The 15700-nt window shown below is 42.4% G+C and overlaps 1 protein-coding gene across 2 annotated transcripts; it reads right to left on the bottom strand.

Annotated features, from left to right (window-relative positions):
* Nucleotides 1-213: 213 nt before the first annotated feature.
* LOC139759574 (peroxisomal sarcosine oxidase-like) lies at nucleotides 214-13488 on the bottom strand. 2 transcript variants are annotated; one of them, XM_071681859.1, is made up of 8 exons: nucleotides 13339-13488; nucleotides 8228-8334; nucleotides 4677-4828; nucleotides 3758-3886; nucleotides 2272-2356; nucleotides 1494-1681; nucleotides 977-1106; nucleotides 214-407 (listed from the first exon to the last, which is right to left on the bottom strand). In XM_071681859.1, exons 1-8 carry the CDS (start codon nucleotides 13346-13348, stop codon nucleotides 234-236), a joined length of 975 nt encoding a protein of 324 aa, XP_071537960.1. In that variant the 5' UTR covers nucleotides 13349-13488; the 3' UTR covers nucleotides 214-233. The 2 variants fall into 2 exon arrangements, with proteins under 2 accessions (XP_071537960.1, XP_071537959.1); XM_071681858.1 differs by lacking the exon at nucleotides 13339-13488 and adding an exon at nucleotides 11238-11380 and having other exon boundaries at nucleotides 219-407.
* Between the last annotated feature and the right edge of the window lie 2212 nt (nucleotides 13489-15700).

Here is a 15700-nt window from a genome sequence, read left to right as displayed (position 1 = left end):
TTATACTATAAAAGAACATCTTTTTATCTTTTATTTAACAACTTTCGTGCTTAAGTTCATGTTACGTTCTCTGTTTGCCCTATCCCTACGCTTCTCGAAGAACTGTCCACATTTCATGTCATCAATCAGTTTTAGAAACTTGAAGGTTGTGATCAGGTTACCCCTTACTCTTGTCTCTTGAATGCTGGGTAAATTCTAAAGCCTCTACCCTTACTTTGTGTCAGCTTTTAATTCTAAGTGCATTTGTGTCTGCTCACCGTGTACATGCAGGTTTCCTCGATTGTCGGCTGAGGATGAAGGCCGGGGTGCCTCTCTTTCACGTATTGACTGACAAACTGACGCAGATCCTCTGTGTTGCCCTGGTCCCTCTCCTCCGGCTCGATCTCAGGTCCACTGTGGAACACCACCTGAGGGGGAGAGTTATCGAGGTGTTAGTGAGATGTCAGTGAGGTGGCTATAATAGTGGCCATAAGAGTGATGTTGTTAATGTTGGAAGCAGTGATTGGTGTGGTGGCTGTGGAGATTGGTAGTTGTTGTGGTAGTAATGTCAAGAATGATCTTGGTGAAGGTGACAGTGGATGTGGTGATGATTGTATTGGAAACCGGTTGTGGGAGGAGGAGGCTCCATTGTGGTTGTCGTTTTTTGGTCGGAGTAATTGTGGTGGCAGTGTTGATGTTTGTGAGAGCGGCGGTGATGTTAGTGCTGATGGTGATGGACTTGATGAAGGAGATATTTTGTGACAATCGTATGAGGGAGACAGAAGGAGTTTGGTGAGAAGTGAAGAAGCGGGTGATACTTGGGTCCACTGACGAACTTTTGCTGTTAATGAAAGACGCCAAAGACAATTTGCTGTTGGCACAATAATCAGTTTTTTTCCTCAGAGAGAAAGATAGACATATAGATAGATAAATTAATAGAGAGAGAGAGAGAGGGGATACGGTAAGGTCGTTGACCTTCAAAGGTGAGGATACTAACCTTCACAAGACCAGGGTATTCGAGCTCCTTCAAGCCGTAGAAATGTCCCGTGTGGTGTAGGTCTATGAAGGTGGTCGTGGGTGTGGAAGGGTCCTTGCTCCTCCAGTAGAGGACGGCGATCCTCTCCACCCTGCCAGATGTGAACCATCATGGTTGATCCCTTGATAATGACATTAGCATATGAATACAAATACACAAGTTATTATAGTCAAGCCGCTAAGCCAACACACTAGAGGAGTTACCACGTTGTAGCCGTTATAATTCCATGGTCAAAGGTGTAAGTCATTATGCTGACGCTATTGAACCATCTTAAGTTACGGTAGTCAAACTATAATGCCGTTGTTAAACCTTAAGCGTACTAATAAGGGGTTAAAACCTTATACTCAGGTGGTTCAGAACCAACGTCTGGTTGAATTAGAAGGAGAGACACTTCATCTGTTACCACCAATGAGAAGAAGTCCTCGAGGTCATGAGAGCTTGTGTCGTCTGGGGGTTACTTAAGATCATGAGGATTCACCTGAGTGGGAGGTGAACCCCGAGCTTAGCAAGAACAGGCTTCGCCCATGGCCCAGGGCACAGCACCACTGATTCCGCTCGTATTGTGCCTCGAAGACCTATGACCCGAGCTGACCCGTTGGCGGCCACCTCCACGTCGTCAACCGGCCAGCTGTCCAACAGTCGCCCGCCAGCGTCGCGGAACAGCCGCTGTTGTCGAAGTACACAAGACCTGAGATGAGCTTAGCATGATCGAAGTTCCTGGTCACACATTGCAGTTGTGTAGCAAATGCTTAATCATACAAACCTTAGGACCCATTTTATGGGGATCCTGTAGTTTCAAGGCTGAGCTCTGATCAGGAGAAAGCTAGGAAGAGAGAGGCGGTAGAAGCCCCACATCTACCCGCTGTGAAAGAAGGAAAGGACACAGGGGAGACATGATTACTATACATATATTCCTAAGATGCATTAACGACCTTAACACACAATAGTTCCTTAAAGTCAGAAGATAATCCAGAACAAAGCGACATAAATGGAAGTCATGGAATGGAAACGTACAGAGGGAGGTGAGGAAACAATTTTTCGGCAATGGAAGTGTGAACCCACGCAGCAACAAGCTTAGCCAAGGAGAGCGTAAATGATATAGGAAATCCAAAACCTTTTAAGACGATGATATAAGAATGCAAGTTTAGGCCCTATGAATGTAAAGTTTCTTTCTCACATGTATAATATGTATCAGCCTTCAGACACTCAGATAAACTGACAGACAGACAAAGAAACAGAGAGATAGACAGACTGACCTGCAGAGCAGCCACACACTTGTCTGCCAGAAGAATACCTGCGCTGGGGTCGATGACTACAAGGCTGTCGGCCGGAAAGTTCATCCTGAGGTGGATGGAAAAAGGTACGGGTCACTCGTCATATTCAGAGGTGAAGCAACAGTGTCTAGAAAGGTCGGGGGCCAGGTCCGAAAGTGGGGCAAGGGTGAAGGGGTCAGTACCGGAAGTGAGGCACGGATCATGGGGACGTTCCGAGAAGTGGAGTTACGACTTAAAGGTCATGCTCGGAGGTGAGGTGCGGGTCAAAGGTCATACTAGGAGGTGATATATCAAGAGAGTGAGTGGTGTTAGGGGTACCTTCAGAGGTGAGTGTTGAGCCATTATCCTAGATTATGTCAAGGCAGGACCAGCGAGGAGGTGGGAGGGCCAGGAGACAGGCCGCTTCTGGCTCTTCAACACCACAGCATAACTGGCAACATTACGTTCTTAGACACTTCCAATGATATCTGTCTATCTATATATCTATATCTATCTATCTATCTATCTATCTATCTATCTATCTATCTATCTATCTATATATATATATATATATATATATATATATATATATATATATATATATATATATATATATACAAAATACATATTGATCACACTTGTCGTAAACATCATATGAAGGCGAAATCGCACTTTAGTAGGAGTTCATACAATTTTATGCAACACGTAATTTTTTTATGAATGTGGCACGACATGTTTCGTGGAGACAATCCACCTCGTCAGGTGCCAGTATGAAATATAAAATGGATTGATCATCACACTGTTTATATCTATCTGTCTGTTCATCTGTATCCATACACCACTCTCTCTCTCTCTCTCTCTCTCTCTCTCTCTCTCTCTCTCTCTCTCTCTCTCTCTCTCTCCACAGGGACACCAAATATACGAAGTGTCAAGTAATTCCATCGTTAAAACTGAACACAGAATACGGAATGATCCAGGTGAGACTCCCGAGTGTTTTTATATCCACTGGATAATGAGCCTTACGCGAATTGTGTGCGACTTATATATGTTTCTATCTTTTTTTTTCCTTCAAGTGGAATTCACTTTAGGCCAACGGAACCTTATGTCGTCAGGCTTGAGATTCACATCCTCAGAACCAAAAAAGTTAGGTAAGCCTTTTTCGGTCTGATGCGAATATAGTGGAGAATGGCTATGGGTCACCCTTGATCTCTAGGGATTAATGTTATGTGTCACCCTTGACGTCTATAGAGATTACTGTTATGTGTCACCCTTGACCTATAGAGATGATTGTTGTGTCACCCTCGACCTCTATAGATATTACTGTTATGTGTCACCCTTGACTTCTAGGGATAGTACTAGCAATGCGTCACCCGTGGCCTCCATGAATTATGGTTGTGTCACTTGTCATACCATGTATCATCAGTGACTACCAGGAGGAGAAGCAACTGCACATCTTCCTTTCTCTCCCTCATCCCTCATCCCGACTGACCCGAATGTGTGGTTGGTGCGCTGGCCTGTAGACCACTGCGGCGTGTGGCCTCCCATCTTCACCGAGCGGGCGATCTCTTCCAGGAGCGCCCTCTGGTCTTGCGACCCTATCACCAACATGGGGCTCGGCCTGTGCCCCAACAGGAGGAACAAACAACATCGTCAAGTCCAGAGCATCTTGTCGCTGTTTGAATCTGTTAAAGGCATTTGTTTTTCATCTAAATTCAATCACCACAAACAATAATACCGAGAAATGTTTCGAGTTTATGAATTCACCTCTCGTCCTGAAAACAATAAGAAATAATCTAAACAATATAGCTTTAGTATCCTGGAAAAGGAAGGAAAAAAACTACGTTTAAGAATTTATTAGTTATTAAATGAATATGAGACATGGCCCCTCCAGCAGTCAGACATGGTCCTTCCAATATAATGGTACACTCCTTTTTATATATCTAAGCTTGCCAGTTATGGCAGGACAGATAAGAGGCCAGTTGTGATCTCCTTGTGACTTTGAGAGTATTGTTACTTAAATATTTGGAATGATTTGGTGGTTTTCTGAAACTGAATGAAGATAAGTGTATAGTGTTGCAGATGTAGGTATGAGCACAAAATGTCTGTTTCTCGTGAAAATTTGATGAACAAATCAAACACCGAGACAGATTACACCAGTAATCACTACAGACATTTGTTGCACCGCACCTGCACCCCAGGAGAGGGTGGGAGGGGTTATACTGAATACATTTTGTTATCCTCTTCCTCTTGGAACCATGTCTGTTGTAACACATGTAAAGTTTACTGCTGGCACTAGTAATTATGACATCGGGCACAGGAAAAGGTTAGATGGTTAACTAAGGCTTAAGCCTATCAAAATCTAAGAATAGTATGAAGTTACTGTGATCATAAACACGAATCTATCACACCTCATGAGGGTCTCCCCAGCCTGTTTTTGGATCTGCTGCCACTGCTTGAAGCCGTCGGCCATGATGGGTGTGAGGGCGGGAGTGCCGTAGTTGGCCTGGCGGATGATGCGAGTCTGCCCGTGGCTGCTTCCCCGGGAGTGTGGTGCTGGAAACTGGGGGCACGAGGCAGTGAACTAGGAGTATGACAGTCAGATGGAGGTTACGACAAAGTTAAGTGTTAATATGACAGTTGATTGGAGTTATGACACAGTTAAGTAGGATATGACCAAGTGAACTGGGGGAGGGGGGGGGGGGATGACACAGTTGATTGGTGGTATAACACAGTCAAATGGTGGTATGATACAGGTAACTGGGAATATGACATAGTTGACGGTCATAACATCGTAAGATGGGGAATGACACAGTTTACTAGGCACAACTATTGGTGTAGCTGTTGCCTTGTTGACAACAGGGGCAGTATACATGTTATCTTGCTGACATTACGGGACAATACTTGGGTTACCTTGCTGAGAGCAAGGATCGAACAGTACATGGGCATCCTCTGCTTGTAACAAAAGGGTAATGCAAGGATTACCTTTTTGACAAGAGGATATCAGTATTCAGGGCCCCCTGTTGATAACAAGGCTGCTAAGTCTACCCTGCTAATTGGAGGGCCTTCTACGAGTTTTCTTTTCTGTTGAATCTTTTGCATAAGATCATTTTAAGACTATAATTCCACATGCTAATAACAACTCCTATTGAAAAGAATACATTCTGGCACCAGAACTCCACTAGAAGTACCTGCATTTTATTAGAAAAATTACTCGCAAAGCTACCTGAATGGCAAATATCTAAACATTTTACAACAGGCAATTTTCCTTACCAATTACAGTGATGGAGAGGGAATAGAAAAGAATGAACTTTGAAGAATGCTCAGACCTGGTTGCGATATTACCCATAAAGCCTTGGGGAACCCACGGAAAATGACTGTGTTAAAGGGGTACTCAGACTCGAGAATGTAGCTTGGAAAGTGGGAGTAACATATCTATGGCGAATATAACTTAGTATCTGTTTATGTATGTATGTCTGTATAACTTCTTTGACGAGACTGTACTCTCAGTGAGACAGCTTTACCAAAGGTGGCTCTTCAGTCCAAAGGAGTCCATCCTTTCTCTGCTGATGATTGTATCGCGGCCTTGAAGCTGCAGGAGCCCCGTAAAAGTTCTTGGTTTCCAGAATTAAATCTAAATGATATTCTTTCATACAACCCCAGGACCCCTTTAGTCAGGCCCCTGCAGCTTCAGGGCTGCACGTGTATGCATGGATTTACTCTCGCTCTGTGCCATACATGACACCTTAATGCCTTTGCAATCTTTATTTAGAAAAATCCTATATACTTCTGGATATCACTGGGACTATTGAGTAAAGTCCTTCATATATATATGGATTCGAGCGTCAGACTGATCGTTACTTGTTTGCATGTGATCCAGGAGCACAATAGAGTATCAAAAGGACAGTGTTGTTCTGTATGCCGCAGTGTTACATGGAGAGTGGTATTCTGTATGCTGCAGTGATACAGGGACAATGATTCTCTGTATCCTGCAGTGTAACAGGGAGAGTGGTGTTCTGTATGCTGCAGTGTTACATGGAGAGTGGTGTTCTATATGCTGCACTGTAACAGGGAAAGTGGTGCTCTGTATGCTGCAGTGTTACATGGAAAGTGGTGTTCTGTATGCTGCAGTGTAACAGGGAGAGTGGTGCTCTGTATGCTGCAGTGTTACAGAGAGAGTGGTGTTCTGTATGCAGCAGTGTTACAGAGAGAGTGGTGCTCTGTATGCTGCAGTGTTATAGGGACAAAGGTGCTTTGTATGCTGCTGCCTCACACAACAACAATAGACGTCTTGTCATATGAACTCGACCATCGACCACACGGACTAAAGCCATCGGCTTGTGTCATATGTTTGAAGTCGAACTGACACAGTGGCCAGACCACACACCATCAGCAAGCTTATTTCTTTTCCTCACACTCGTATACCCTCCAAACAGACCGTCTCATTCTATCATTCCTCCACCATATATATATATATATATATATATATATATATATATATATATATATATATATATATATATGTATATATATATATATATATATATATAATATCGATTTACGTACGGGATGGAAGGGGTTAAATTCCATTTTGCAATTTGGATTACGTGAAAGTAAGCAACAGATTAAATGCTCACGATATCCCACATAAAAGACACCTTTATACTCCGGTTAGGGTCGGAATTTGACACTCCAGCTTCCTTCCAACTTTTTTTTTCGAAGGTCAACCTCTCTCAGTTACAAGGGCAATAATTCCTCCGAGCCACAAGAGCGACCAGTTCCTCCCAGTCACAAGAAGGACAAACAACCACAATTCTAACTTCAATTCAGTTCCTAAGGTTGACGTTTTCAGATGAAATCAATTATGCACATACATTGGCAGGTCTTTTTCTTCACTGTATGTTTACGATGGTTGTTTGTTCCTGGGAAATTCAACTTATTAATGTATAGCCAGCAAAGAGGTTGTTGGTAACTTTCTATTGAATCTCTTCTATCTTACAAAGCATATAACCTTTTAATTACATTTTTGGGGGTATATTTCATGCTGGATTTTATTTTTCATCAGGAAAATAAATGACATGAGTATGTTTCTGATCATCTGCTAACCAAATGGTAGAGACTCACTGCAAGATAAAACGTAGGTGGGAGAATTATGTAACGTAGGATCCAAAATACTAATGAAGGTGGAAACCTAATTTTTCCAATGAAAATATGAATGATTGATGACGTCGAATGATAAATGATTTACATGGCTGTTGGGTTGGAGACCAGTTCTAGTGTCAAACAGTGAGGCCAGTCCCTCCCGCTGGAGTAAAACAAATGCCAGTGTGTTTGTACATGACTTTAGTGAAATACTGCACTCCCATTGGGTGTTGTTATACCTGTGTGTGTGTGTGTGTGTGTGTGTGTGTGTGTGTGTGTGTGTGTGTGTATAGCCGTAAAATTAAAAGTAGTACACGAATTAAAAATTGCTTATTACACGTCATGTGCAACAATTTCAGGTCAGAGTTGTGAAATGATTTGCAAACCGAGATTAACACTTTTTTCAACATAGTAATTTGTTTACTCACCACTGACCATGGCCAAGACCAGGGCATCACATGTTCTATGATGACTCCAAAGCTTGCTTGATACCTTTATCTGTTGTATGAACAACAGTAGTGTATCATTTCTCTGTTATGTTACCGTATTTTTAGCAACTTTTTAGTGCTATATGAACAACTGTAATGTTACCGTATTCTAAATAACACTCTGAAGGGACGGTCTAATAGTGTTCTTGGAGGAGGATAATGATGTACCTGATCTATGCTTCAAGCTACTGTACCTGATAACTACAGAAGAGGTAACTGTACTGGTGACTAATGGCGAGTAATGCACCAGACTCATTGTGGGTGGGTAGTGTATATGGCTAGCCTCTGGGTTCCAGTATATGGTCATAGGAATGGTGAGGACAGCACCCTACCTGCTCCAGCAAGATGGTTCTGCGACCAGCCCGCGCCAAGAAGAGGGCAGCACTGGACCCGTACACCCCAGCGCCTACCACCACCACGTCCGCTTCCAACACTGCCGCTGTTGTGGGATAAATGTGGTGGGATGGTTAGTTGGAACAGGCTACGTAAGGAGACGACAAATGCCGGCAGTTCACGTTCATTAAAAAGACTGTTTGACGAATTCTTAAAGGTTCCCACCAGTGTAAGAACTCTCATAGTACTGTTCAATGAGATAAATACGAACATAGGAACTGGGTCACTTCCAGCAACGAACATAGGAACTGGGTCACTTTCAGCAACATACATAGGAGCTGTGTCACTTCCAGCAACAAACATAGGAACTGGATCACTTTCAGCAACAAACATAGGAACTGGGTCACTTCCACCAGTAAGCATAGAAATGAGTAATTTACAGCAATAGGCAGGGCAGCCGAGTCACTTTCAATGACAAATAGTGGAGCTATCCTTGGCTGAGGAGATTTACTTGTTTTCTTTTGGCTCTCATGTGAGGAGAGCAGTCACTGCTTGCTCGATCTATGAATTATGAATGTGTGAAAAGCACTGAGGTCTGGCTTAGATGGTGTGTAAGACAGAACCAGGAAAGATGATGATAATAAGTAGTGAAAAATAAGATCAGTGGAAAATAATTGAAGACATATAAGAGGAAAACTATAGACCTGGAAAATATATAACAAATGGAGAATACATGAATTTGTCTTCGCGAGAACTGTTTGCATTCATGAATATAGATATTACCTGAAGGACAACATGTTATTTCTTACTAAGTCAGATAACTGTCCTAATACGAACCGATGGCTCCATCATCGAACGTGAAAATGTTAAAGCGGCAGCGAGTTCAAGGACTGATATTGATAGTATAACTCTGCTACAGTTTAGTCTAACTTTATATTATTCACTGTTACTGGCCATACAGCTCACTAGCACTGGCCGTGTAGGTCACTGGTACTGGCCACGTACCTTACTAGTAATGACCGTGCGTCTTTTCGACTCATAAAGGTCAGGTCATAAATCACCCAATAATACCTAAGGGTCATTGCAGTCCAGAGTTTACCTATGACCCTTTTGTGAGCCAAGCTTATCCCTTCCCTAATGGGATGAATACATTCCAGCCAGATTAACTGAAGACAGAACAGACTACATTAATGCTGGCAGTGGCGTAACCACTGGCTGGCATTGGCATCATCATTGGCTACATCTAACTAACACTTCTGTCTATATTCAAGTATTACCACTGGCTATACTGAAGGAATACTACTGGCTAGATCTATAGATAACCACTGGCTATGTCTAAGTTATTCTAAATCATACCACAGCTGTATTCAAGCGTTACTGCAGGCTACAACGATTTAATACAAATGTCTTTTTTTAAGTAATGCCACCGGAGACAAGATAGCAGAATCGTAAATATTAGGACATTTACTCCTCACATGATCCAGGCAAAACAAAGACACTGGTAAAGACGAATTCAAAGTACGCAAAAATTAATTTTTCTTTGATACTCGTTTCTGATCAATTCTTGTAGATTTTGGTTTGCCTGAATTTAGTTTTCGTGCGTACATTGAATAGACAAAAGTCCTGGGAGGTGCTAGATTGGAGCAATACCGATGAGTCCTTTGTTTCAACAAGCAAACACAGAAGCCTTGTTACGGCGTCGACCAGGTACGCACTAGGATTTCAGGCGTGTACCGTGACATAGGCGATAATGGGACTTCAGTTACGTAACTGGACTTCAGACCTTCAAGTCTATGAGGGCAAGGAAGGAGAGAAGAGAGAGGGAAGGAGAGATGAGGGGGTTCAGTCCCTGTTGTTCGTGATCAGAATATATGACCCAAGTTGTAGCGCACCAAGTGGATTCAAGGTGTCGCACAGAATGTGTTGTCCACTCTAGAGTGCAGTAATGGCGGGGGGAAGGATATATAACGGGTACATTATGGACTTCCATCAAATCCATGCGCATGACGTTGCGAAACGACCTCTGACTATGACAACACGGCCCTTGAATACGATGATCTGGCCTTTGTGATGACCTTCTTCGGTTAGGTCAAAGGCCACGCCATTCAACACAAGGATCATACTGTCGTACTTTAAAAGTCGTACCGCCGTACTTCAGGACCACATCGCCTCACTCAAGGGTCTGATAATTGTTCTCAAGATATCAAAAGATGAAAGGATAAACTGTGTATTCAGCAACTGAGTGAGTGAAGCATGGGGGACAATAAAGAAAGAGGCATATGCTGTGGATATATGATCAAGGAGGCTGTCACCTACCACCTCTCGTTTCCAAGTTGTTGTTGGAGGTTTGACCTTCCGTTCTCACCATTCCAAACAATAGTAGGAACCCCTATGACATCATAACACTCATCGTTGGGTTATGGCGTCGCTCGAAGCGTCACATCACCTGTGACATCATAATGTTATGCTGTAGGTCACGGCGTCACTCAGACCGTCACAGGTGATGATATTGCTAAAACTGACTGTACAGTAGAGATGTTGAAGAGATGGGACCCCACGAGTATAAAACGCCCTCCCCATGCCGTACAAATAGGTATATCAAATGAATACTTACACATACATTCAAAATACTGATGTATATGTGAACTTCTAAGAATCCTATATCTATCATAAGTAGCCATAATATACACAGCTGCCTCCGCTGGTGTACCACCCCAGGCTGCCTTCTGACTCGAAAAAAAACCCATCATCATACCTCTAATCCTCCCTGTTGACCGAACATCTATGCCCTTATTAAACGCTGATCCTCGTTATTAGTAGCCATTACTGGGGTGTAAATGGATTCGCCATTATCAAGGAGTGTTAAAGAAATGTTGATGGATTTGGTCATAGCTCGCAGAGGGCCAATGTGGACGGGCTCGACCAATAAAGGACATAAGGGAAGGTTACAGAATCACCCTCACAACCTGTTGTGTGTTCAATATGTGGGCACAGGAGCACCCTCACTACCTGTTGTATGTTTAACATGAGGGCATAGCAACTCCATCGCCTATTGACTGTTGGACCCGACTGCATGGCAACACTCAACGCCCATCACCTATTATTGTATTTTTAACGCAACTCGATTAATTCATCCCGTCCTTCATCAGTCTTGCATTAGGAATCTGTGTAGATACGGCGCTGGTTTGTTCAGTGTTGCTACAAAATCCAGGTTAATGATGTGCAAAACAAGGGTCAGCTCAGCAGAGGTTTAAAATCCTCTCTCAATTGTTTTGGAACAGCCGGGTCAGGATCATGTGAAGCAATATGCTCCCAGTAGCGTATGTGAACCACCAAGCGTGTGTGAAGCACCGAGCTCTCTGTAGCGTGTGTAAAGCACCGAGCTCTCGGTAGCGTGTGTGAAGCAACGTATTCCCAGTAACGTATGTGAAGCACTGGACTCCCGGTAATGTATGCGATGCACCGCTCTCCCGGTAATGTATGTGACGCATCATGCAGCCGGTTGGGTTTGTGACGCATCGTGCTCCCGGCAGGGTATGTGACGCATCGCGTTCCCGGTAGGTTATGTGACGCACCATGCTGCCGGCTGGGTATGTGACACATTGTGTTCCCGGTAGGTTATGTGACACACCGTGCTCTCGGTTGGGTATGTGATGCCCCGTGCTCCCGGTAGGGAATATGACACATCGTGTTCCCGGTACGTTATGTGATGCACTGTACTCTCGGTAACGGATCTTCTCCGTTGGTTCCAGATAAACAACATTTGTGAGAATAAAAATAAACTAAACCATAAACCTGATACAACGACTCTCGTATTTATGTCTTGAAAACGTTTTCAAAATAGTTTTCTTTGAACACGATGGTACAACCCATGAGCATAACTACGTAGGGCAGTGGGGTTTTAATGATCTGACCTGTGATGACCTGACTCATGGTTGAGGTAACAGATCGACCATCATACTACCCAAGTGTCGTTGCGCTGCTTTTGAAGGCCGCACCGTCCTGCTCAGGTCGTTAAAGAAAACGTCAATGGATAACCATGATGATGTGCTATCATCTGACTCGTCGATATTAATTGATTACTACCTAATTAGTCGATAATGGAGCAAAAAACTGAATGGAGAGTGACACATGAACATGTGTGAAATGAAAAATGAACGATATTACTACACATTTCATGTTCATTGGTGCGTTTGATCGCATTCCGTATCAAAATATGAATAGAAAAGATACAAACTTTTTTTAATGACGCTTACATAAAGATGGCGGTGAGATTAATTCCAGCAACAAAGTTTTTTTTGACTTTACTAATGAAATTTCACGAATTCTGATTGACCACAAAGCCTATAATTCTCCACAGCCCAACCACACAAGGGCAACATCTTCTTCGGCTTCCCTTCAGGGAAAGTAATAGCAAACATCGTACAATTTGTACGGGAACAGAAATTTCTCAATTCTGAGAGAGAAATAATAAAAACACAAGCACATACATACCCAGAGACTAGCATTGCCAACCGTCTTGCATGCACGGGCCGCCTGGGATCACACCTGCGTAGTTTCGAATCATGGTCGCGGCAGCCGGTCCACAGTCGACCCAATTGTCCATTCCCACGTGGCGCTAGCCGATAGAATGGGTACCTGGCGTAGGTCAGGGTGTGTGCGCGCGCATACAGAGGAGTAAATAACTTGGTACATACACACAAAGTGAAGCAAGACAAACGAGTGTAAAACTCTCTCCCCATAACACATAAGTAACAATCATAAATACCTTCAGGAACACACACACACACACACACACACACACACACACACACACACAATACATATGTATATATATATATATATATATATATATATATATATATATATATATATATATATATATATATCCCTAATCACACACTAATCAACATAGTAGAAATTGGACATGTGAATGGCATATACACTACAAACAACCGGAGATTCACCTATCACTTCCTCAAGGTTGCGGAACACGTACCTGGACTTATGATAAGACGCAACAGTAATGTGAAGACCCATGTGTATATCAGGCAATAACAAGTGGTAACCGAGTGAGCTGAGAAAGGCTTATTCCACACCACTTCCTTACCTTCCGACATGATGAGTTGCCTGGTAGTTATGAGTGGGAGCACTGTTGTCACAGTTAGCCTCGTAGACCTCTGTCAGAGAACTGTGAACCGCATCACGTACAGAGTGTGCATACACACCTGCCAAGAGTGTCGCCGTCAGATGTAAACACAATTTCTTTCTCGTTCGTGTTTATGTCGAACTAGATTCAAATTGCTTCAGAATATCATGAATATTCAGATTTTTCCGACGCCTTTAGAACAATGATAGTATAGGGAGAATAAGTACGAAAGTAAGGCAGGATAAATATGGTTTCATTATGTTTAGTTGAGGTGTGTGTAATCTCTGCCTGAAAAAGGGAGAATTGTTTCAAATGAAAGTCTTTCGTGTAAACAGAGTATTATGACATATCTGTTGTTCATGCTGAAATATCTGTAATGAACTTAAGGCTAACCCTCTTTAAGTCCTAACTGCAATATAATAATACTGATATCCCTAACAATATTATAGAGATTTTTTGATGGATACTTTAGAACTTAACCTTGAAGCCGAATGAAGCAATAAGTACAGACAGGATTGTCAAAACACATCGTTCTTTCCCATAGTGTGTCAAATGATCATTATGACGAAACCCCACGCCAAAGACCAAAACAGTGTAATGACTCAGCTTTATATAAATATATATTTCTTATGTTAGCTGAGACGGCATGAGCAGCTGAGGCCCGAATGGAGAATGTGTGGAAGGAGAGAACGTTATCTTGGAGAGCAAAAATGGGTATATTTGAAGGAATAGTAGTTCCAACAATATCATAAGGTTGCGAGGCATGGGCTATATATACGGTTGTACGGAGGAAGGTGGATGTGTTGGAAATGAAATGTTTGATGACAACATGTGGTGTAAGGTAGTTTGATCGAGTAAGTGATGAAAGGGTAAGAGAGATGTGTTGAAATAAAAAGAGTGTGATTGAGAGAGCAAAAGGGGGCGTTGAAATGTTTTGGACATATGGAGAGAATGAGTGATGAAAGATTGACAACAAGGGTATACGTGTCAGAGGTGGAGGGAACAAGGAGAAACGGGAGACCAAAGTGGAGGTGGAAAGATGGGGTGAAAAAGATTTTGAGCGATTGGGTTCCTGAACATACAGGAAAGTGAGAGGCATGCAAGGAATAGAGTGAATTGGAACGATGTGGTATACCGGAGTCGACATGCTGTCAATGGACTGAATCAGGGCATGTGAAGCGTCTGGGGTAAACCATGGAAAAGTTTGTGGGGCCTGGATTTGGATAGGGAGCTGTGGTTTCGGAGCATTACACATGACATTGATCCTACAAGCACTATCTAAACCTATAGGGATAATAGATAAATAGGCAAATAAAGATAAAGGTAAGGAAAAGATATAGCTATTGAAATCGAAAGTTGGTAAGTAAGGGGGTACTGTGTCAACGTAGCAACAACACGACTCAGTTGGGCATAACATCCACCGGTGCAGCTGCCAAGGGTTGGCAGAAGACAGATTAGAGAAAGGCCTTCACCTTGGCATACAATACATTAGTACAAAGTACTTGGTAAGGCAATTTTGATGCCTCATATTTCTGTTTTTGGCAGTTTTCGACACAAGTCTGCAGATATGAAATAATACATAAAAATCTAATGAGAAATATGCTTGTCAAGTGATTTACAAGAAAGAATATCAACGGTAAGTGAAACTATATTTTATATAATCAACAGCACAAGGGTAGCATCGATACTAAAAAATAATGGAGCCTCATAGCAAAAAGTATGAGCCATATGGATTTTTTTCCTTCTGACTCGCAGAACTTTGCCAAGTTTGCTGTTCTGTAACAAAGTGGAACATTGTTGTGGTGTAAAAGCTGTTATGGTCCATCAATGTCACAACACGAAACGTGACACGTATTTTGCTGAGACATGTCAGGCAAAATATATATATATATATATATATATATATATATATATATATATATATATATATATATATATATATATATATATATATATATATATATATATATATATATATATATATATAATGTGTGTGTGTGTGTGTGTGTGTGTGTGTGTGTGTGTGTGTGTGTGTGTGTGTGTGTGTGCGCGCGTGTGTGTGTGTGTGTGTGTGTGTGTGTGTGTGTGTGTGTGTGTGTGGTAGAGTGATATTCTGTAGCATCAGAGGAAGCAAACAGCGCAGAGAACTTCACTATAAAGAGCGACATTAATTCAGGAGAGGGACCAGCACCTGGTGAGGATTACCTCGGAGCTCCGTGTAATTCTAAGTCTATGCGTCTTAGCAATACTTCCCCTCAACATTTGTATATCCATTAATGTCGCTGGGATAGATACTGACTGCAGAGATGAGAAGGAATATAAT

Source organism: Panulirus ornatus, chromosome 33 (assembly GCF_036320965.1).
Source record: "Panulirus ornatus isolate Po-2019 chromosome 33, ASM3632096v1, whole genome shotgun sequence".
Taxonomy (NCBI): domain Eukaryota; kingdom Metazoa; phylum Arthropoda; class Malacostraca; order Decapoda; family Palinuridae; genus Panulirus; species Panulirus ornatus.
Note: the sequence above shows the minus strand (reverse complement) of the source record. Positions and strands in the feature narration are given on the sequence as shown.